The sequence below is a fragment of the Lipophrys pholis genome (assembly GCF_963383615.2).
Source record: "Lipophrys pholis genome assembly, chromosome: 13".
Taxonomy (NCBI): Eukaryota; Metazoa; Chordata; class Actinopteri; order Blenniiformes; family Blenniidae; genus Lipophrys; species Lipophrys pholis.
Window position 1 is genome coordinate 15673943 of NC_137632.1, and position 25404 is coordinate 15699346.

The 25404-nt window shown below is 40.0% G+C and overlaps 1 protein-coding gene across 1 annotated transcript in view; it reads left to right on the forward strand.

The window, feature by feature from the left end:
- Window positions 1-25404, forward strand: part of cps1 (carbamoyl-phosphate synthase 1, mitochondrial) — a 60407-nt gene that overhangs the window by 13536 nt on the left and 21467 nt on the right. The window contains exons 18-29 of the mRNA XM_080479063.1: window positions 686-896; window positions 1346-1544; window positions 1637-1813; window positions 3411-3529; window positions 11434-11575; window positions 12298-12363; window positions 12527-12590; window positions 12906-13087; window positions 15413-15607; window positions 17584-17651; window positions 22222-22297; window positions 24510-24587. Coding sequence (XP_080335189.1) covers window positions 686-896; window positions 1346-1544; window positions 1637-1813; window positions 3411-3529; window positions 11434-11575; window positions 12298-12363; window positions 12527-12590; window positions 12906-13087; window positions 15413-15607; window positions 17584-17651; window positions 22222-22297; window positions 24510-24587 — 1577 coding nt within the window. The remainder of the gene's footprint in view (window positions 1-685; window positions 897-1345; window positions 1545-1636; window positions 1814-3410; window positions 3530-11433; window positions 11576-12297; window positions 12364-12526; window positions 12591-12905; window positions 13088-15412; window positions 15608-17583; window positions 17652-22221; window positions 22298-24509; window positions 24588-25404) is intronic.

The following is a 25404-nucleotide window of genomic DNA, read 5'->3' on the forward strand; positions in this document are numbered from 1 at the left end:
AACTTGCACAATCGGTGGCTGACTAAATACTTTTTTGCCCCACTGTATATATATATGTGTGTGTGTATCAACGCAAGTAAGTTGCTTATGTTGACCAGACGTGACAAGATGATGTAGTTCTCCTCGAGAAGCTTGTCGTTGCCCTCTTGCTTTTTAATGAAAACTAGATCTTGGTACTTCAACTCGCCCTAATTTAGGATTCCTGTCTTACAACAAGAAGTAAAGGTTCCCTTTACTGATTCTAAAACAGAGATTGTATTTTCACTACTTTTCTTACTAAAACTCTTGCTAAAATTAACGGCACTTTTTGTAGTGTGAATGTTAGTTATAACAGCATAATAAGATATTTGGGTTTCCTGATGTACTATCTACTGCTAAAGTATATTGTTAAAACTCCTTTTTTTTCTTTTTTTAAATTTGAAATATTTGAAGCAATTTGTTACTTAAAAGTTATTTATTTATAATTACAAAGCTAATTGATTTAACAACATAAAATTATTAGATCCAGCAGACTTTAAGCCAGAAGCTTTACCGCTTACTTTGATGCTTTACGTTATGATGACTGTCGAGAATGTATTGAGTGATGTTGTGTTAAGGATTTCCTGTGAGCAGTCCACAGTCCAGGTTGGTTTTTACCTTTCTGACGTTATCCTGCATTTTTTCTCACCCTAACCCTGCCCTACAGGTGATTCCATAGTGGTGGCACCGAGTCAGACATTGTCCAATGAGGAGTACCACATGCTCCGTGAGACTGCCATCAAGGTGGTACGTCACCTCGGCATTGTCGGGGAGTGCAACATACAATACGCCCTCAACCCGTCGTCCCTGGAGTACTGCATCATCGAAGTCAACGCTCGTCTCTCGAGAAGTTCAGCGCTGGCATCCAAAGCTACCGGGTGAGAGGATAAATGCGCGTAAACGAAGGGCTCTGTGAAATCATGCTCATGTTCTGAGGGCTTAAGAGTTGTCGAAATGTTTGTAGTTGGTCATAGCACTGTCTTTTTCTTTTCCTTCGATACATATCAATCATAATTTCTTGATACCACTTTTTACATTTGATTTCAGAAGTTAGAATAAAGAGCCTGGTTAATACAGTCTTTCATTCATATATTTTAATGTTTAATGATATTTTATGCATTAACACAGATAAGTTGTTTTTATACTCAAATGAGGATTTTGTACATTTCTTTACATGCCTTCATTTGCCATCAGCCAATGTAAGTCAATATATTATTTCAACTTTAGAGATGTCTTTAATAACCCAAGTGAAAGAGTTTGTTAGTTGTTTGTAGTTGAGAAAGATAAATAGGGTTATTTGTTCTCACACTGTTCTGGTCTCTTCTAGGTACCCCTTGGCTTTCGTTGCTGCTAAGCTGGCTCTGGGCATCCCCCTGCCACAAATCAAGAACGCCGTTTCGGAGAAGACCACCGCCTGCTTTGAACCAAGCTTGGACTACATCGTCACCAAGATTCCCCGCTGGGACCTCGACCGCTTTCAGGGCATGTCTCTGGAAATAGGCAGCGCCATGAAGAGTGTGGGAGAGGTGGGCATGACCCCCTGGATGCATGATCACCAGCTTGGTCTCCCCCCTTTGGCAAACCCAGAGCATCACACGATTCTCTTCCCCGGATGCAGGTGATGGCGATCGGACGGACCTTTGAGGAGAGTGTGCAGAAAGCCTTGAGGATGTGTCATCCGTCGGTGGATGGTTTTGTGCCTCAGCTGCCACTCCGAAAAGCCTGGGCCAATACCCAGGACTTGCAGCAGGAGCTGGGTGTACCCTCCAGCACCCGCATCTTCTCCATTGCCAAGGTAGACTAATCATTTATTACATTAACTATGAGAGACTCCTACCTACATATAGAAACAGTATTTGAAGACCTAACTGTGTGGAATTGTTCAGAAGTGAGGGAGGACAAACAAAACAACATCTAAATTAGGCTGTCGCTTTGCACATACAGTGCTGTTAGTTTGTATTTTTCCCCTCAAAGAGATGGTGCTCGTAGAAGCACATCAAGACACAGGGTCAAGCACCGCTATTCAGACATATAGATAGAAGTATTGCAGTATGAAAAAAAAACTCTTCAAGTCCACCACTCCAACTCGCTTTCATGACCAGAGAGGATCAGAATGAGGTTGTGTCAGGGATGCAGATATCGGTGTGTTTAATTCTGCAGTACAGTCAGAATGGATGGCGGCAGCTTAAAGTAATGCTCACCAGCGTCTTATTAATACCTCTTGTTAATAACATTTATAGGAGAGCTGCATGTTTTTAACTGAACATGCGATAAAGCAATATCACTTAAGTGTTTATCCCAAATCTTTTAAGTAATTTTTCCATGGTTTTTTTTACGCTTTTGGCTTCTGTCCTATGGTCACCAGGTATGAAATATTTAGGGCTGTCAATCTGAAAAATCTTAATAAACATACAGCTAGGCTTTTGCGAATGAATGAGGGAGGGAGGGAATGTGTTTTATGGTAACAGGTAATTGTGAATCCAATATTTACTGTGTGTATTCTGTGTATTTCTGCTTGTCTGATGTATCTTGGTGTTGTATGTACTGTTGTTTCCTCTTTTACCCTCTGAAAAGCCCTTCCAGGGACGAGAGTTGCAAATTAGTGTCGAGCTATATACTCTATGTGCAACACATCAGATTTTATCTATGTATATTGCACTGTCCCTGATAGATAAATAAAATAGATAAGTATGTTCATTACATTAATGGTAAATGTGTGATGTGTTGTCAGCCCTCGGGGGGCAGTAGTCACTCTTAAACTTGCAAAAGCCGTTAATCAGACGTTCTGTTACTAACTGGTATGTCGAAACAATGTGAGAGAGGAAAAAGCTTCTATACATATTATGTGGTATTGGTATTTTTGCTCACATCTCTTGCAGTTCAGGCCATCATGTGTGTTTGTTGGCTACACATTGCATTATTTACAGCATTACAAGCAGTAACAACCACTGCAGCTTGATAATCAGTTTCTTACCACAGGACAAAGTAGCTTCACTGCAAGGTGACTGACTACAGTCTTCGCTTAAAGCTGAAAGGATTTCTCTACTCAAGCATCCAATATACAGATGATATAAAATATTTACTAGCTGTTGTCAGGGCAGGACATCTGTCATATTATAGGAGTTTGATGACACAAGCTGCTTTTGACACAGATTTTTAATAAAATGCCAAAGTAATATATCGTCCCTGCAATAGATTTAGCTTGAAATAGTCTTTGAAGAAGGAATGGATAAAACCATTATTTATGGGGTCTGTTTTCTCCCCCACCACGGCCTGCTGGATGATTTGCAACATGATTTTCATGATGACCAGGCTACAACTAGGGGCATGAATGATGCACTTGAAGATTACGAGTAAAAATGCTGAGTCTGTTTCACATCTTTACCTCTCAGGCCCTCCATGATGGTGTGACTGTTGCTGAAATCCACCAGCTGACGGCCATTGACGAGTGGTTCCTCTACAAACTGCAAAGGATCACAGAGCTGGAGACGCACCTGTCAAACTACAACAGGTAACAGGAGCAGCTATCTTAGTAAAACTAAGTAGATTTTATTGACTTGAATATTTTCATTGAATATTGTCACTGATTTTGTTTTAGTTTTTTTTTTAATTACCCTGAATTTAGTTTTGAGCTTTGATTAATAATTTTGGAGGTCATAGCTGGACATTACAAGTACATTAAACAAAAAAAAAATTAATTATGTAAATGTTTCAGTTTTTCGTTTCGCTAAGCTTCCAAACATAGACTAGAATAATGCTGAACAAATCATCAAGTGATGAGTTTTTGATTGATTGATTGATTTGAAATGTTTATTTCGAATAAGGTACGAAAACAAATAAGGAAAAAAAAGAAAATTAACAACAAAGTTTTCCTCTCAAATAAATAAATGAATAACAGTAATAATAAGATAAAAATAAATCAAGAAAGAAAAAAAACATCGTCAGATGAGTATTCGAAAAGGAGTGAGAAGAAGTAAAAACTTATTTACTCACCCCTTGAAGAAAGTTAATTATATTATTTACTTTGGGACATCTCTCTCACACACACACACACACACACACACACACACACACACACACACACACACACACACACACACAGGCCCTAAAATAGCCTAGTGATTGGCCACACCTTCTTCATCCTCATAACTTTTGAAAATCATATTTTTATATAGCATTTTAAACTGTCTCATATTTGGACATTGCTTCAATTCCACACTAAACCCGTTCAGTAGTCTCACCCCACATACTGACAGACAAAACCGTTTTCTGGTCGTACGAAATCTTGGTTGTTTAAAGTTACATTTCCTTCTTAGATTGTAAGACTCTTCATCATTTTTGAACAATTGTTGAATATTCTCTGGTAATAGATTATGTTTTGCTTTGAACATTGTTTGTGCTGTTTGGTATTGCACAATGTCAAGTTTAAAACCTGTATAGTGCACGGTCCAAGCTGGGGCGATGAAGCTATTTTCTGGTACTTGGTGATGGAAGGTTGCTGTCCAGAGGTGACCGCTGCTTGTGAATTCTGCTCATAATGGAAAAAAAGTGTCCTGCTCCATCCATGCTAAACGTAAACTACATTTTGTTTCAAGAAAGTTTGACTATTTGTGCGTTTTGTGGAGTTTTTGTCATCGCAAGATCTGAACTGGATTGATTCATGCACAGTGCTATTTGGTTTATGTACTGTTTATTTTAATGAGCTATGGTCTATTCGCCCTATCAGACTCTAGGAATACTTTCTTAGTGTGGCAAATACAGGCCAGTGTTACTGCCAAAATTTACTTTCAAAACACTTTATGAGGTAACAGGTTTTGGTGACACTGCTACTACAAGTATTATTGAGTGTGATAAATATTACTCTGCCAGCAGACTGCAGTAAACTGAAGATTCAATTAGTCACTTCATTATGTCGGACTGACTGCTTTATATGCTTGTCAAAAACACAATTTGAAGCAATATTTGTGCGAGACTATCTCCTCCAGAATGCAGTGCATTGAAATGTCTTCAAACGTGTTGATACGTGTTTTATACTCCGTTATTCAAAACCAAAGTCCTAGGGTGCTTGAGCAGATCTCATCTGAATATTGGTGAAGGGAAGGTACAGGCCACCAGGTTGCCAGTCCGTGATGGAACAAATGAAGCGAGACAACCACACACACTCGCATTCACACCGAGGGGCAATTTGGAGACACCGATTAACATCAAACGTATTTACTGTGGGAGGAAAACGGAGTATCCAGAGAAAACGCATAGCTCCCACACAGAAAGACCCCCACTGGACATGGACCGTGGATATAGTCACTGTGAGGCAGGAGCACAAACCACTGACTTTACTGTGCGACCTGCAAGCATGCCTTTAAATCTTTAATGATGAGCTGCAGGCGTCATTCCAGAAGAGAGTCTTAACCTGATTCCCAAGCTGGCTGCATCGCCGTCACCTTTCAATCTGATTTCCTGTTTGTTCGCCTTCAGCTTTTCTGGTTTGCAGAATGTTGTTGGCTCTCTACTCGGAGTCTTTGGAAAGAGAACTGTCATTTTAAAAACGGTTCAAAAGGTCAAAAGCGGTTCAAAAAGCAGATTTTATGAATATCTGTCACATACAGATTCAACACAAAGTTTTCCTAAAATTCTAAACACAACCAGATTATCCTAAATGAAGACATCAATTGTAGAAGTGTGTCATGGACGCTTGCTTCACAATTCTGAAGCCAGAAGTTTCCCTTTGCCCTATGAGGTTGTTTGTCTTGCGCCCGATGACCACCACTGACAGGAGCTTCAACAGGTGGTGTCTAGCTATTCAAAACAGGGGCAACAATTTTAAAATCTGGGAAGGGCTGGAAAGTTGTAAATTTCCCTTTTCTATAAATCCAGTTTAAAAATGTTTTTAACAAAGTGGAGGAGCCCCAGTCTCTTCCCGTCTGGATTTCCTCCCCTCCCCGGGTTTACCTCCTCCCCGCCACGTCCCTCACTCTGTCTCTCTCTGCCCTCAGGCTCCTACCTGGACAGCTCAAATCAAAGCCGCAGTGAATTATCATGGCTCAGCCACAGGTTACCTGCTGCTTTATTCTGACTTTGCTGTTTAATAATTAATGACCGGCCGTCTGGTGGGCGCCCACCGCAACACACTGACACATGGAGGGGCTGCAGCAGTCTCTGCTGGCTCTGGAGCAGGGGATGCAGCGATAGTCACACAACGTTATGCCGCTGCCAGACTGACGGAGCGCATAGCCAAGTGCAGGTGGGCTTCAGGCTCTGCTGCTCTGCAGACTCGCAGTGTGCATGAGAGAATTTCAGCATTTAGAGCAGAAAGATAATTATGATTTAAGTACGAGGAGAATAAATCAAGTGTGGCCACTTTAGCCCTCCATTTGTACGAGTCGGGTTCAGTGTTAGAATTGTTGTTTTTATTGATTCTGCCGAGTTGCTTTAACCTTTAAACAGACTGGCTGTTCATAGATAATTGCTCTTTTGGGTATAAAGTCAGTGCTGCACTTAACACCTGATCCATTGTTCAACTTTTAGATGCACGGAAATGACACATTACTCGTATTCGCTGAGAGTGGCTTCTTCATTAAATATTGGATTCAACCCTTAATGTGACAGTATGATATTTGTAATTTGCTTAGATGATGTAATTTTAAAAGAGTCTTTTATTTAGCCATTTGGTTGCAGACCCTGACTATAATATTAATATGATAATATAATATTAAACCCCAGGTTGAAAGAAGCCTTGCATGGCAGATTGTGCCTTTGTCCTGTGCAGGGGCGCTGGAGCCAATCCCAGTTAAATACGGGTGGAGGCAGGTCACCAGTCCGTCACAGGGCAAAACCCCTATGAGCAATTTAGGGTCACCAATTCACCTCGAAACCCAAGCACACGCAGGGAGAACATGCAAACCCCACACAGAAAGCTCATGTCAGTATTTGAACCCATGAGAGTATGAAAGCAAATGTAATGTTAAAAAAGCAGCAACAAAAAAAAACACCATCATGGAGACACTGATAAACACAGTTTCCTTTTGTTTCGAAACTGAGTGGGCGTTTAATGAGACAATAGTTCATTTTATTTGGTCACGTTTCTGTCTGATCCCATTTAAATTGTCCCGTTTACATGTTCACTTTTTTATCAGTCTGATTAAATTCTTTCTGATGAATAGTTCGCGTTGCTTTGTTTACATGAACAATGAATTAAATGACCAGATTGATGTGCAGGTTCATATGCTCCAGGAATATTACTTACTTTGCGCCGGATTTTCACGTCGGCTGTTTGTGCACGTGATCCCAATATTGAATATGGAACTGGTAGCTTCTCAAACTTCATTTCTTTTTCTTTTTTTTCTTTTTTCTTTTTTGCATCATCAGCTCTGATTGGATCATAAATGCGTTTACACAACAAATTTGTTAATGATTGCCATTGAATTGAGCCAATCTAGTCCGATAGCAGTGTTTGCATGATGCAATGATCAGAAAAAAACCATTTGGTCTATGTAAGTGCCTTTTACGGTGGATGTAATTAGGATTTTAAAAAATCTGTTTAGGTAAATAAGGTTGAATACATTAAATTATATATAAATATAATGTAGCGTTATAAAATCCTGACAATGTGGCCACAACCTTTGCATAGAATAACCATCACAATGATATTTGGATTGCGTTTTCAGGTTAAAAGACGGGTTTCACCAACGACAAGCATGACAGTTAACCATACTTATAACGACTCTTGATGGAACCAACAGTCTGACAATGGATGCAGCTACTGACACTAGCGATATTTACCAATCAAAGAGGCGGTCTCATGATGTCGGAATATGAACAGCGTGACGAGGACGACTGCTTAAATACCAATTCTCATTGAACCAGATGATTTACTGGTTGATTCATGGAAACACTTGAGTTTTGCTCTTAATCTCCTTGTAACAGAACAGCAAAATGTACAAAAAGTTGGGAAACATTAGACTGCTGGAAATGTACATTCAAAAGTTTAGAGAAATTCACATTAAGTTCACCTTTAGAGGTAACTGTACATTTTATGACCATCGTCAAAACATATATATTTTTTTCTTTTCTTTTTTCCCCCATTGTTCACACCTCGGTGCTTTTTTCTAAATGTGTCTTTTGGGTAATTTGACCCTCAATGTGACTCTTTCATCTTATCCAGAGTGGGAACTAAGAAATGTGGACTTGGGTTCAGTGGTTTGCTGGTTTAAATCCCACTGCCAGGTTATCACTGTGGGTCCCTGAGCAATGCAGACCCTCAAGCTGTTCCAGAGGCTGTTCCATTGCTCCTACTTTGTGAAGTTAAAGTTAACTATGAATAGGATCAGTAATTTCTTCTCGAGGGCGCAGTACAGTTTTTCCTCTCATCACAATACTGTCATACAAATTAGCAACATTTCTAAAGAAACTAGTGCGAGAAATACAAGCCAGACAATTTTTTTTAAACGGTAGCAGTCCCTTTTACTCCACCCATGTTCAAACAAATGAGAAGTACATGTCGTATCTTGTTCGTATGTGATGGGGTATGCACATAAGTTAATGGTATGCGAGTGATTCCCCTCCTCCCTTTAAACTGCATTTCCCAACGTAAGAAAAGGTAAAGAAGACAAGCGAGCCCTAAGATCAAATGCCTTTTCTCTTTTTGATTCCGACTTGCTCCTCTCCTTTCCTTGGTTCAGGGGTTTGTTATTTCTCAGCCCGGCCGCGTGCGCTGGGAGTGAAAACACACTTGACATTTTCAACATTGTTACGCTATGAGGTCATAAATAATTCAGATAAGGAAGAAGGAGAGCAAGTTGGGATTTATCAGAAAAAACAGATTCCTTCCTATTGTCTATACATAACTTTAAAAGAAATACTACTTCATTATGGGGAATAGGCTTGTTGTTGTTTGAGTTAGATGAGAAGATCGATATCTGTTTCATTACCATGCATTTATGTGTTCAGCTTAACTTTGCAATGAATCAGAAGGCAGAAGGTGATTGTTGTCTCTTTATATTATTCAGAACATCCAAAGCCCCTATTTTTCAAAACGTTATGTTCTGCCCGATAAAATGCAAACTAATTTGATTTGATACCGTTCTGTAATGTAGTAGACCCGATTGAATGGGACAAAACGTAGTGAAGAATGACACTTTTCACGCGCAATCACAAGTTTGGATTACAACTATAAGCAGCTGTAAAAGACTTCAGTGGATTATTGTGTCCCTTTATTATCTAATATGCACAAGAGCCCAGTGACGATTAATCACAAGTTTGAAAGACAACTTTCATCTTTATTGATTTGATGCAATTTTCCAGCGTGTGTGCCATACAAACAAACTAATCAAGTTTTCAGTGCAGGTTGACACCAGTAAAACCGAGCTTTTCATAATGTCCTGTAGTATTAAAAACAAATCAAAACAGCCCGCCTGGTGTTGCTTGCCAAATTTTCAGATCTCTTAGCAAATCTGGGTGTATTACATGTTAATTCCCAGAAAATAAATGCTTATAGAATACTGATGACGCATTAAAAAGTGATCTTTATTCAAACTCCCTGTAAAAGGGGAAACTATGGTTCCACAATAACTACTGTCTGTCTTTTTTTTTCTTTATCTCTAATAACCGCCAGTTCTTTTGGTTTGCCCCCTTCTGTAAATGTCACGTTAAATAAATAGGCGTTGGTTTATACAGCTGCTATTTCTGACAGAAGCAATTATTTTGACATTCAATGAGCACAACAGCCCGTGGACAGCATTTGTCATTCTGTGCATTGGCTGTTCCTGTCAATAACAGCTGAAATCTCTTGTGATTTTAACAGTCGTATAGGTTTATTAGCTATTTCCACACTGCGATTTCATAATTCAGATATGAAAGTAGGTTTGCCTGAGTGATAATACTCTGCAGTGAATCAGAAGTGACGTCTGCTTTGACATTTTATGCAAGTTTCTTCCTGCACGTTGTAAGCAAATGAAACGAATCAAAACAGGAGCATTTCCAGTTGGGGAAATGCTCAATATGGAAGTAGACGGAGAGTTCAGATTTGGTCAAACAATTAAACTCCTTTAGAATCTCAAAATATTGTTTTAATGCTACCCTGGTGTCCCGTGCATGTGTGTTATGTCAGGCTGTCGTGCTCTCTTTGTGCCATGTGTCTGGCATTTGTGGATTGCACTATTGACTCTTTTCATCTCTTGTTTTACATTGTTTCCATTCATAGTTTTGGGTGTTCTTGTAGTTTGTGTGGTTCTATTTGTGTGCGCGCCGTGAGTTTACCTCGTGTGTTCTGGCCCAGTTTAGCCTTGACTGCTTTCATCCCCCTGGTTCTCCCTCTTGTTTGGACTTTTGAGTTTGTTTTCCCAATTTGTGGGACCATTATGTTTTGGGGAATTTTTGACTATAACAATACAGAATGCTGTTTCTTTGCACCTCTGCGTCTTGGGTCCTTCCTCCACCACAAAACCCATAAACAACTAAGACTGCAGTATTTTAAGGCATGATCAAAGATATCACCGTGATAGTTTGTCTTTGATATGAGACGGCCAAAAGCACACACCGCTCTCAGTGATGAAAAGGAAATCTTCAAATGTATGCGCATGATTGAAAAGGGCAAATCACACTTGAATGTAGAACTTGTGTGTAGAAAACTAACTTTCTAGTTGTTAAACACCAATAACTTTGTAGTTAATGGCACCACAATGACTAAAAAGACATGAATCACATTGCTCACGTATTTTATCCACATAAGCAGTGTTTCAGTGATCTAAAATACACATCTGAGTCCATAATTGATTGTCCAATTGCACTAAATTGATGGTGTGTTACCAAACATGAGCCGCATTGCATCCCTTTTGTAGATTACCATCCACAATTACAATATTTTCACCGCTATTTATAAGCATAAGCCTTTAGAAGATCAGGCCGACTGTGTGATCCGTGTTCCTTTGGATGATACTAAAATGTTCACATCAAATTTGCAATTGACCATCATGGCGCTCTGGTAACTTTGCATATTTTTTTTTCAGTTTGTTCACCTCAGAGTGACCGATAACAGTTTCCTGTTGTCTGCATCAGTGGGAATTATTAACAGATCTGCTGTTTCACCTTTTTAGTCAATTAAGCGGCGGGGATATATGAAATGTGAGGTGTGCCCATCTTCATGGCGAATGAGATGATTGACATACCTGACGATTTTCTACCTTGCAACTGTTTTATATCTTTAATGGGACAATCAAAGCTCCTTACACCCATTTTAATAAGAGTGCAAATGGAAGATTTCTTTTTTTTCCCATTTAAAATCAACCCCTCTAAGTACACATGAGTGAAAGCTGAGTAAAGGTCTACCTAATAATTATTAAACCCAGCAATCCGTAAATCAAAATGAATCTATATTGTGAACAATACATGCAATACATTCCTCCTTGGTTTCTCCTACAGTGGCACAGTACCTAAAGACCTGCTGCTGAAGGCCAAGCAGGACGGCTTTTCAGACCGACAGGTCGGCCAGATCCTGGGCACCAGTGAGAACGCTGCCAGAGACCTGAGGACCAACCATGGCATCAAACCCTGGGTCAAACAGGTGAGCACCACTGAACTGCTTCATCTAATCTATGTAAGATAATATCCATATATATATATATATATATATATATATATGGATAACTGGCATCGCCTCAACAATTGCTCCCTCTTTCATCTTTGAGTAGACGAGCAGGTCACACATGAATCGATGGTTTCCAGATGGTTTTTTGGTCATATTTTTTGTTACAAGGATTATTGTTATTAATAACTTACTGATTTCATTTCATTGATTTTGTTTGGCAAACTCCAGTGTTTTGCAAATCCAACAAGCTGCGTTGTTCAATGCCCAAAGTCATGCAATAATATCTGGCTGGCTCGTCGATCTGAATCTTTATATATTATTGCTTATTGACAAACACTCCCTCATGGACATTAATTCTCCAACTAAAGGAGAAGGGACCGCAAATAGATGACACCCTTAATGCATACTTATTGAAGGCCTAAATAACAGAATTAATAATATGACATTTTAGTTCTTTTTTAATTTGGCTGTTTTATACAGATGAATGGCAACAGTTCCGGCAATTATGCAAATGTAAATTGCAATTCAGTTCATATAATGACGATAATAATTACAAGTGCTAAGTGGTTTTCACTTGTGTCTGCAATTCAGTTCTAATGATTACAATAATAATTATGATTGTGTTAAATGGTGAAGTGCTTTTCGTTGGTTCTCCTAATTGAGACAAATTAACCTTTTCTCACCTCTATGTTTATTAGATTGACACCTTGGCAGCAGAGTACCCAGCAATGACCAACTATCTGTATTGCACTTATCACGGTCAGGTATGTCGTGTTTATATATTCAGTACAACAACAAACTATTACATTTGCACTGAAGAGAAGTTTGTAATTACAAATTAAAATTGTTTTTGTCTTTTGTGGAATTGCTAATATCCACAACTGCTCCTCAAATCATGGTTTCATCTGGTCTTCCTCACTTCATCAGGAGCATGATCTGGACTTTAATGACAAAGGCATTATGGTTCTTGGCTGTGGTCCGTATCACATTGGTGAGTAACCATAAGATCCTCTGCAAGCATATTAAAAATGATGTTGACTGTGTACATTTCATGAAAAAAAACAAAAAACATTTCCCTGTTTGATAAAATAATGGATTGATTGCATGGAGAAAGACCACACAGTTGGTATGAACTTGCTTGATATGTCTACATTGGATTGGTAAAAGGCATTTATCTAAACTAATGAACCCAAAAAGTGTTGTGCCTGGTAAACAATAAGGTAATGAAAGATGCAGCAAGCACTGCTGTGGTGTACTCCAGCTTACAGCCAATACACTCGCATATATCATTGTGTTAATCCACCAGGCAGCAGTGTGGAGTTTGATTGGTGCGCAGTGTCCAGTATCAGAGCCTTGAGGAAGATGGGCAAGAAGACGGTGGTGGTCAACCACAACCCCGAGACGGTCAGCACTGACTTTGACGAGTGTGACCGGCTCTACTTTGAAGAGCTGACCCTCGAGCGCATCCTGGACGTCACCCAGCAGGAGGTACAGACGCTGCAGTTCACACACATTCAAAATAATTACGAAATATCCAGTTTTGAGGTTTCATTTAAAAAAAATGTTTTACTCTAGAAGAAAACATGAAAAGCTACACAGTAGAACTGCCAGCCTGTCCACATAAACCCAAGACACTCCAACTATTAGGGCTGCAGCAACAGAACAGTCAGTGAATAATGTTCTGCACATCAGTGTCCTGATTTAGATCATTGAGTCGCCCAGCTTGCTGTGAAAAGGAGGCAGAACACACTGGAGAGGTCACTAATCTATTGCTGGGTTAAGTCAATGGTAATAATTACATTCATGCTTATTGAGTGGGATCTGATTGAAATGTCTCACTGTGATCGATTTAAAGGTGTCCCATAGGTAGGTGCACCTAGAGCAATTACACAACACATATATACAAAAAAAAAAAAAAAGCAATCTGTGACCACCATATTACAGATGGACTATAGAGTTTGACTTCTAACAGGAATATTTGACAAATGATAGTGGCTGTTAGATTTATCGCACAGGCCCTCTTAAATTTTCACTGGAATTGCTCCTATATGGTTTAGACAGCTCTAGCATAATGGTTCAATAGAAAATATTTCAAAAATGAAAAGCATGATTCATTATACCATAGACGTCCCACAGAGCAGATTTGTTTTTAAAGAAAAACGTAGCCTAAATATTGCATAGAGAAAACATTAACATGAGTTCTTTTATTAGGTATACCTTTCTAGAACTGGGCTGGAGCTCCTGTTGCCATCAGAACTGGCTCAATTCTTGGTGGTATTAATTAAATAGGTGCTGGAATTATTCATACAGAGGCTCTGGTACTGATTTCGTCACTGCACATCCATGATGTGAATGTCTTGTTTCCCTTCAGGCAGTGGATCTCAATAGAATTCGATTGAGATCCACTGCCTGAAGGAGGCTACTGGAGTACAGTGAACTCTTTGCCATGTTGTGTTGCCCTGTTGGATGTAGCCTCCAGAAGATGGTATAGTGTGGTACAAACAAAGCTCAAGTGATCCAATATTTCCCAAGAATATATCCCTAATTCCATTATACCACCACCAGTCTGAAACATTGACAATAGGCTGGATGGATCCATGCATTCATGTTGTTACACCAAATTCTGCTGCAGAAATCAAGACTCATCAAACCAGGCAATGTTTTTCAAAACTTCTGTTGTCCAATTTTTGGTGAGCCTGTGTGAACTTTAGCCTGAGTCTCCTAATCTTAGAGGACAGTAGTGGCACCTGGTGGTTTTCTCCTGCTCTGAATTTAAAAGTTTTTTTTTTTTTGGATAAGTGTATTTTTGGTTGATAAATATGTTTTTTGAAAAAGCAGATGTTACATAAATATTAAAGTTGGTTTCATTTTTAAAGAGGCAACGCACACATTATCATTTAGTGCAACGACAATGCCTTCTAATACCCATGTCAACGCATTTCTACTTTGATATTCACGTGTAAAGACACAGTTAGAATAAATATGATGGAAGAATTTTTCTCCTGCTACTCGGTATTGTCTGTGGAGCCCTGCCGACCCTGATGATGTTAAAACATGTTCAAGGGCATCGTTTCCCTGTGCCTAAGTTTGCTGGCGCCCGTGTTTTTCTGCTGCGTTGTGTGTTTGCTTACTAATGTCCACTGACTTTCCCTTGCAGAGAAATAGTAATCCAGTTAAAGTTGCGATGGGATCGGAGTGTGATTAAGTGTTTGTTTGTACAGGGAGATAGCATTACCATCAATCCCTCTCTCACAGCTACAGTCCCCCTCTTGCTTTGCATTTGTGTGTGTGTGATAAATATGGCATTAGAGCGTGGAGATAAACCCTGGACAGGAGCAGGAGAGCAGGCCCATGAATAATGAAGAGATACAACCTGGTATTGCCATGGAAACAGCATTCCCCTTGGATCAGCTTGACAGGAAAAGGGGCTTCATGCTGTTATTAAAAGGAGCGTGCACGCATACACACACATACACCTTCTCTGCTGATAACTAAACCCATGGCACGTCTGAGATCAACTGTTTGTGTTTGTCTCATATTTTCACTGTGTGATCAGCGGTCAGAATGATTGCAAGTGGCCACAGGTTTCAGACTTTAAATCTGGGCTGATAGGCCTGTGGCAGGGTGTCTCTTTGCCTCCTGTCTTTTCTCCTATTTCTTTGACACGTTCCTGTGTGTTTCCCCTGATGTTCTATCCTCTCCCTCCTGCACTAGTCCGGATAAAGCAGGTATAGACGATGCCTGTATAGATGTTAGATCCCCCGAGACTTATGCGATCTTTTTTCAATTTCACTCTCCTCTTGTCTCACGCAGGGTTGCTCTGGTATCATCGTGTCAGTGGGAGGTCAGATTCCCAACAACCTGGCCGTCCCGCTGCACCGGAATGGGGTGAAGATACTGGGCACCAGCCCCCTTCAGATCGACCGGGCCGAGGAGCGCTCCATCTTCTCCAGCATCCTCGACGACCTTGACGTGGCCCAGGCCCCGTGGAAGGCTTTGAGCTCCCTGGTGAGAGCAAACATTATAAATAATGACTCACTCCGGTGTTATTAGTGTCTTGTACCACTGTGAATATTAGGCGTGGAGGCATCAGACATCAGCTTGTCTGGTGCCATAATGTTACATTTATGAGAAATATACTCATAAAGGGGGGAAAAGATTCGGCTGTCTTGAATGCACATCATTTTTCAAACTTGCATAACTTAAATTGAAGGATCAGAGTGATAGAAAATGTTAATCAAAGTTCAGGTACTTTATTGGGATTATCCTTTAAAATAAAAATCATTCGTATGATTCGTCATATCATTATTAATTGTAACAACAACTCCATATTAATGTGTATACTTCACACAGTAACCAATTGTAGTAATTCTTTCCAGATTTAAAAAAAATTATGGGATGTTTTCGAACATTTTTAATTGTGTTTAGGAATAAAATGAACTTTTAACGATCAAAACTCAACAGCAGTTTTTCAGTTGTCAGAACGAGTATTCCTCCAGGTCTAAAGTGTCCATAAACAAGACAAAGAAACTCAAAATGCACCCTGATGGTAAATGTTACTGGTCGTGTACGATTGCTTTCAGACTAATGAGGTGGTAAAAGTGTAATGAATAAGTAAAGTGCATTTATTGAGCTCATACATTTTTGTGTTGGTGCAAATCAAATTGCAACTTCACAAGTTTACCCATCTTATATGCTCCTTCATTTAACTCCGCTGGAGCTCATCCCAACTGACTTTGGACGAAGGCCACAGTTCAGACAAAGAGAGTCACCATTTAGCCACAAATGCATGTTTATGGACTGAGAGGAAACCAGAGTGAATCCTCATGCACTCATAGAGGCACGAACTCAAGCACGCGGCCGTTTTGCTCTGAAGCCAAAGTTCTATCCTCCCCTAACCAACATGGAGTGAGATTTTTTTTATTTTTTTTTACATTTCAATTCTTCAGTTTTGCTTGGTTTTAAAATTTCTTCAACATAAGGGTACTGTTCCCCACAACTTGTCACGCATTGCTTCATGTTTTTTTCCCTCGGTTTGTCCCTCTCACCTGGCTGCCGGCAACATCTGAGCGAGGGATCGTTAGATCCCTCTGTGGAACACGCCGAGCACGGAAGTCTATCGGCACTCGGTGCTAAAACGTGTCTGCTCCATTACCGTTGCTCAGGCTTCTGGTTACCACCGAGGAGCTATTATCCCCGTACACACACAGATAAAGTTCCGTTTCTCTCCAGAGTCTACCCACATATTCTATTTTCATGCCAATCTCAAAGAAACAGTTTGTTTTTAATGGGGTTGGAATAGCCGTGGGGAGATGGTTTCTCGCGTCTCTGGGAAGCTGTTTTGTGTTTGTAAATAGTACTTCACCTAGCGAGTCAACAGTGGGTAATAATGGAGAGAAAAAGGCTCGACCTGCAGAGACGGAGCAGAGAGGAGGAGTGATGACGATAATGGCGATGATGAGGAAGATATGCAGTCTTTTTTTTTTATTTTTATTTGTGCAGATAGGCGCAGATATTCCCACCTGCTCTTTCCTTCATTATTGTTAACTGAACAGGGGTGGGGGCAATCAGAAGGGAGATCAGTCGAAGCTTCACAGTTTTTGGCTGTTGGTGTACTTTTTGTTTTTCCTTCACTCCGTTGATTGGCTGTGTTTGTGGCAGAACTGAGAAGAGATAAATAACAGGAGCTTGTGATAGTAAAGGTTTAGTACCATTGGGATCACTTTGATCTGTTAAACACACACTTGTTTCAATATTTAGTCTTAGTTTGTTTTTTGTTTTTTTATCTGAAGTGGCTGAAACCATGTAGGTTTTATCCATCATAGGCTTCATTTCAAAGCAAATTACTGATCAATAGAATACACCTATAGATAAGTCTATAAACGTACATTGGTGACGCTGTTTGTCCCTTTTGGATGAGCTTCAGAGTGTGCAGAATGAGTTATTTTCTGTCAGAATATGACACTGCTCCTATTTCCTTACAGGATGATGCCTTTACCTTTGCCAACCAGGTGGGTTATCCCTGTCTGCTGCGGCCATCGTATGTTCTCAGGTGAGCTTAAAACAATAGCACCCGACATATCATATGGATTCCCAGATGTCATATGTGTGACTTTCTATCATCAATGATATAACTCCTGGACTTTTTATGAACCCTACAAATGAAAAGAAAGCTCCCTGAAAATAGAGGAATAAAACTTTGTGTCTGTATGCAGTATATAGCAGTCATTGCACTGGCTCCGCAGGACTTCTGCAATATGACCGGCCAAACGGTCAAGAAGACAAACTTCTCATCACCATCAAAAACATAGATTCCTTGCTGATAAATGCATGCAGAAAAGTCTCATCACTTGCCAATCATGTAACTCACTCACTCATTGCACATTTGTTGACAATTCTACAACCGGAAAATCAAAAATAAATCCTGGCATCGTGGTCATAAATGGGTTAACGGTCTCAGTCTCCCGGAGGCACTTACATGAAAAACAGTTGTGCAACATGTTACATTATAATAATTTCTCAGGATTTGTTTTAGAAGCACGACTACACAACAAATTATGTCATTAGTTTTGCTTGTCATATTTCTAGCCGATGCAGTTTATCAACAAATACAGAGGCTGAGAACAGTAAAGCCATGGATGGCTGAGTCATGATGAGAAAACCACTTTTTTTAATGGCTAATTCACAAGCCATTCACAAACAATTTTTCCTTCCTCTTTTCTCGATGATGATTAATGAAGTCAGACTAATGCTCCCTAACCTTGCAGTCATTCAGTTGTCCAGCAGGTGTCATGAAGACATTCTGGATTCAGCCAGGAGTCATCATATTGGAAACTTGTGATTCAGTTTTGGACTTTTTTATTAAATTTTTTGGGGATTTTTTTTTTTACTTGTGTGATGATGTTTTGAAGGAAATCTGTCGATGCACTATGGGGAAGCAGTGGGAAACACTGAAAGCTGAGCACTGTGTAACATTTAAAACTACTAAACATCAAAGTAATTTTATTAAGTGGTGGGATGTATAACAGCGTTGAAGATCCCCTCCGCTTGATGTTGAAGTCTGAATCTAATCTAATAACTAATAATCCTCTGTATCCATTGACTTGTGGTGAATGTTGCATGCGATTTGGGTTGAGAGGAAGCTCCTCTCTTCTTATTTCCCGCATCGGCGCAGGGTGAACTCTCTCTGATCTTTACCATCCCTGAATTTTTTATTTATTTTTTCTCCTTTCCCCACTTCTTCCCACTGACATACTTGGTAATATTTTTTGAATGTTCCTCTCAGCTCCAGTGCACATGCACAGCCGCTCACACATCACCACACCAAACACTCGCTTCCTCGTCAGACCTGAGCTTCACATTTCTCTCAAAAGGGAAATTTACTCACACTGAACAAACTGCATCTTATTTGCATGCTTAAGGCCATCAATCCTTTTGGTTATGAAAAACATTTACTTAGCATTAATACTGCTGTGACACACCAGCACTGCCAGGCACAGCTGTGTAATGATGAGGCACAAATGTCTGCACACATTTAGAGTCTCCCTTTTTACTCCATAAAAACCACTGTGATGAGCTTTTTGAGAGTTTTTTTTTTTGTTTGTTTGTTTTTATTCATATTCAGCATTAACATCTGCAGTGTGAGTTACATTACTACAACTGTTGTCTTCAGAAGATGTGCAGTTTTGGAAATGATCTAAACAAGCGGTTTTGTCCTTGTCAATTTCACTCAAATCACATCAACTTTGAGGACAAAATGGTCAATTGGTGCCTAATATATTCCGCTAAAAGGTGATACTATAGATAATTAATCAGTGTCTAGCACAACTGACAGGCGATTTGACAGTCTTGTGGCTGATTGGTGTATTTATTAGTGAAACGGGTTCCATTAGAACCCACTCAAACTCTGTCTCATTCCTTCAGTGTTTACAAGAGCTGCAAAAGCCACTGTTGACAAGACAGAATGCAAATATCTGTGTGGGTGAGCATTGTTCACAATTGACCATAGTAATAAAGCCAAACAGGAAAATAACTGCTTTTATTAAAAAAAAAAAAAAAAAAAAAGTCAGCGCCCTCTGGAGATCTTTCATGAGTTGGGTGTCGTTTCCTGGAAGCTGAATGCAAATCAGATGGATAAAGTAAACAGATATGTTTAATCAACCATTGGACTAGTGATTAATATTTGCTCAGATGGTCTGAAACACAAATCAAAAGTGTTCTAGCCATGAAATGTGGTCCTTATTGCCGTTTTTTTTTTCAAAATATTCTCAAACATTTGTTACGAGTTCAAGCAAATTACATTATTCTTGGTTTCCAAAAACCTCGTCCTTGTTACTTGTCAGCCTTTTTTTGCGCTGTATTGTAGTTTTTACCATTTTGCATACTGTTTAGTATTTTCAATAAATTGTTTTACTGTTCTTTCTCAAAGACGGCCGATAGCAGCCACATTTTAATGAAAAATTAGTTGATCCTCCAAAGAACAAATGTATATAAGAATGTCACAATCACAGAAAATGGAATAATGCCAACAACCCTGCTAATTCTAGATGCCGTTTGTCATTTATTCTGCTTTTCTTTGTGTTTTAGAGGTGGACAATCTCTTCTCTTATTGCTAACAAAGCTGCAAACACTTGAATCGTGTTTTTGTACTTGAGAGCAAAATAGGAATCATGCAAAACCCACGGGACTCCACCTGTTTTGCTGGAATGGGCAGTATGATGTTGTGAGCGGTTGAGGGTGACCATTAAAGACCCTTCTGCTTCAGTTTTACACCAGCAAAAAAACAATCCACGCTGGAGTGGTAGTTGGAAACAATTCTCGGCTGATACTGATGAAGTTGGAGAGCTTTGGTGTATTGACATTCGGCCACTGGTGCATGTGGGGACAGAAGAGAGCAGAGGCCTGTACTCTGACGCTGGATTTTCTCTTATCGAAATAACTTCAAGGATTAACCCTGGGTTTTCCATACTACGACGCTCGCTCACTTCTCACCAGGATAAATCACCCTGGCAACTTACTCTTGAATGTCTAACCTTCTCCCGAGCATGTTATGTTCTCCATAAGAGGTCAGAGCTCCGCATCCTGACCAATCAGATCTCTTGAAAAATGACCTGCCCATTCTTAAATGATGGTGATTGGTGGGCAGGTTCAACGCTGAGCTGCAGCTGAGAGGAGAAATTAATTTAGAGTGATCTGTTGACATAATAAAATAAATCCTGGTCACTGGGGCTTTGAAGGACGTTTTTGTTCTTGACTTGTTCCAAGTCTGTTTCGCTCCACGAGGGTTGATCTGTGATAATGAGGTTAATGATCACACCTGACAGAACTGCAGAAACATGAATTTATGGAGCACACATCTACTCCTGTCGTCGCGGTGATGAATTCATATTCCAACACAAAACACTCTCACAAGAGATACTCGGCCTCAAAACAACTGGATGGAAAATCTAAACGAAAGGAAGAGCAGCGAGGAAGTTCAACCCGACGCGTTGCTGCTGTAATAAAGTGAAATTGAGTGATCAGCGAATTGCCAATGAATTAATATGGTGTAATCTCACGTCACGCATTAACAAGTCGGAAATGTTCTGCCATGGCCGCAGCAGCAGTGTTGCTTTTAGCCTGGTGAATGTGTTTTAATTAGTCATATTCTCAGAGAATATCTGCTCCTTACGTAATCTGTAAACTGCACTGCAGAGTTACTCCGTGTGTCTGATTGGTCAGACGCTGCAAACTCCGCCCCTTTGATGTGAACACGCACACGCAGGTCTGGGTTGAACCAGCGAGTTGATAGCCTGTTTCGTATTACCACTAATCAGGATCGCCGACCCAGGAAATGGAGAGATCATGGATATGTTTATCACGGTTCGTAGTACAGGCCTCGGGTCATAGTTAAAAATGCACCAGTCATGCATAAATTGTGATGTTCACTGTTTCAATACAACAGAAACACAGAGGCTCATATTACTGCAAACTACAAGGAAATCTTAGGTGATTTTCACCGGACCAAACACTAAATACTTTTGGTATCATAACTGTTGTATAAATGTTAGAGAATTGAGAGCACAGCGACGTAAAAACCAGGTGGCATGTGAGTCAGTGATGTGCCTTGATTGATATGCAACATACAGCGTCTGTAGCTGGTACCCAAACGAGGGGTCGGTATTCATCTGGGGTCTGGCCATATGTCTGCCTCTGAGCTATAGACAGCTAAGCAATAAAGCTTTGACCCGAGCCGGTGGCCTCTCTCTGTCCTCTTTCCTTCTACTCCTTCTCTTCCAACAGGAGGATAGCCCAGCCAGCAGTCTCCAATCAAACACAACACCACAACAAAAGTAGCCGAAATCCGTTGTTTTTTTAATGATGGAGTTCTGAACTCATTTTCAGGAGCCCGGAGTGCTTTTCGACCTAAATAGCTGCTGTTCTCCCTCTTCCTCTCGTTCTCTCCTTACTTTGACTGTTTCCAGACCTTGTTCCCGATGGTAATGGTGATGCAATAGAGAGATAATGAGTGTTTTGAACAATCATTTGAAGCTTGTATGTTCCCCTCTTTGCTTGCCTTCCTTCCTCTCCTCAAACCCCCCCCCCCCCGTCCTCCTCTTTCTCCCTCTTCTGCCTCTCACCAGTGGCTCTGCCATGAACGTTGCGTACGGCGAAGAAGAGATGAAACGCTTCTTGGAAGAGGCCACCCAGGTGTCCCAGGTGAGATCAGTCTGAACTTTATGTGCACATGTGAGAGAGACACACTGTGTCGCTTGTTGCTAATGACTCACCTTCACTTTTCATCTCTCCGCTGCCTTGAGCTAAACGGAATTAACATGTTACAAGCAGATGACCTCTTTCTAGCTCTAGTTCACAAGCGCACGGTTTCAATCCACTTCTGTGTGACAAATACTGCCTACTGGCAAAACTGCTTTCTAGTATTTGGTGCGCAGGTCTGCTTCACTGAAGTGCTGACTTCACTTAATGCCTCCACCTCATATGTCACACAAATAACCCTGGAATGTACAACAATGTCCAAAAGATACTGTAAACGTCGGTGCATGTAAAGATCAATTTTGCCATATTCCACACGGTCATGCACCCCCCCCCACCTGTATAATTTGTAGCCTTGCATTTTAACTATAGTCATTTCCTCTTCATTTGTCTCCCTTCTTGCGTTTCAACAGCTTTGACGTAATTCCATTCAAAAATAGATCCATCGCCGACGTGATCCACTCAGCTTTAGTCACATTTCCTTTAGAGATACAAAAATACTATTTGATTGTAGTCGAAAGCACATACATCAGTGCACAGCTATAGGGAAGCCCACAAGGGAAACTTGTCGAAGGGCGTTGATTCAACACAATGCCATGAACTTAATGTTTCAGAAATGATATCTGATGTCTTTCCACAGTAGATTTTTAGCTGTCTGCCCATGATACATCAGCTCATAGAAGCTTCTTCGTGTCTGCGCTGCAGCAGTCTCAAACTTTTACTTGCTTTTATTCTGTCATTTATGTTATCTTAAACATGAATATTTCCGGTTAAGTTAGATTTGACTCAAGAAACAAACTGTTGTGGATAGTGAGTGCTTTCGCTCAGATTTGAGCTGGAAAAGAATTCAAAGTGGAAAAGTGGAACTGAAAATGTACTGCTATTATTCTTCTGTTTAAAAGCCATGCATCACACGAGAGTATAAAAACAATGCAAACATGTGCAAAAAGATGCTTGAAAAGATTCAAATAAAGAATATCATCACCCAAAGCTCTTGCTTTCAATTGCCTGCGTTATGAGTTTCAGCTTAATTGTTGCGCTTGCTGGCCAACATCTTTATTGTTTTGGTTTGCTGGTGCTGCTGTAATAGAAGCATTTTTAATGATAGCAGGCAGATGTTTTCAGCGGAAAAAGGAACGAAAGCTCAGCTTGTAAGGGAATATAATGCAGCTGAAAACCAAGAAAATTCTTGGGTAGACCACGGTGTGTGTAGTAGTGAAACATCCGGTGAACACATCTGCAAACCTGAAACAAACACAAAGCAACCATCAGTCATGGGTCACAACTCCTGTTGATATTAAATCCTGTGACTGTCTTCAGACGTCTTGCATGGTCCATCAAGGAGGGTTGGTTTGGGTTGCTGTACATTTAAGTAAATTGTGTCACATACTGTACAGCCCGATCTGCAATAAGAACCCAGCAATAGAAAACTGGGGACACAAATATATCAAATGGTCAATTTAAAAACATTGGCAGGTAAAGATTTTTGTTCACGTTTGGCAGGGTCGTATTTTTTTTCTCCCACCAAAACATTGAATCCTGACTGATTTGAAAAGTGAAATGTTGAGTTACCAAAACTAGACAAACTCATCCTGACAACCTACAGAAACCTGAGCTTTTTCAGAATAAAAGCAATGAGCAGTTTTCAAGGTTTATGCTGGCTTTTCTGTGATCTGCAAATCTAATTTTGACAATCCCAGCGCATAGCCATTCCCAAGTGGACCCCCATCCCTAACTCAGGATCTAAACAAACATCTGTTGGGTTTAATTATGTAAAATAACACAAACTACTGGTAAGAAAAATATTATGATAATGAATTCTGGCTCATGTCCAGATGTCATTTTGGCAGGATGCAATTTATTAATTTTTTTCCTCCAGATATTTTGGCTTCATGTTGTGGGAGCTATGGTCATTTCCATTGGTCATTCCTTCATGCCAACCATGTAAAGACCAAAAATAAAGTGAAAACAGACTTATCATTGTGCTTTATAAAAGCCAAACGTGTGATTGGAGAAACACTGGGTCACAAGTTCACAACAACGGAAAGTTAACCTTTTGACATTTGCTTGTTTTTGTTTTTTTAATGTTTCAGTGTGCTGAAGGAAGAAGCCAACGTGGTGAAACATTTTTTTATGAAATCTGCCGTTTCTTCTCCAGGAGCATCCAGTGGTCATCACCAAGTTTGTCCGTGGTGCCAGGGAGGTGGAGGTGGACGCAGTGGCCAAAGATGGCAGGGTAATCTCTATTTCCAGCTACACAGTATTTCTCAGTAACAGCATGAACTTATCATCCTCTGTGCAGGCGGCTAAATGTACAGCATGAACCAGACTTATTATTAAGCTCCGCTTGCGATAATCGCACAACATTATGCACATATTGTACAAGCCACTAGGGGGTGATAGCAATACTTTAAGCATTACATGTCGCAGTTTTTGGAGAGCACTGTTTAGTGAAAGGATTTTTGAATAGATTTCACAATGATAATTGAGTTCTCAAAGCCTCAAGCAAAAAGATGACGCAGAAAGTTGATGCTGACTGAATAATACCTAATGCCAGCTTTTGCAAATGTTTATATGTGGATCGTATTTACAATAAAGCTGCTGTTGTTGCTAAAGAAGGTAATCCGAGACACAAAGCATACAGAGATGGTGCTTCATCTGAGAAATATGCTGCCGGTAAATCTCAGTAATCCCATGTAAGCAGAACTATTAACTGAAATTAATCTATAAAAAAACAAGTGTGGTTTGTGTTTGGGGGATTACATAAGCCAAAGAGCAGTCAAATCTGAAGTTTAAAAGATCTTATGATTTTCTTTCTCACTTTGTTTAATTTTGATCAGAGGCCCGATGCTTTGATCTGCTCATATGCAATACTTGCTCCTTTGCTCGCCATGCTCTTCTTTACGTTGATAACTGTTTTGCATGTTTGCATATTAAAAAAACAAAACAATGAAATGTTTGAGTATTGAGTCCAGGTAAGATGAGCACATGAATAAACTGAATATTTTTTAGATAATTTTTATTGAGGGCGGGGGGAGGAAAAGAAAAGTTTA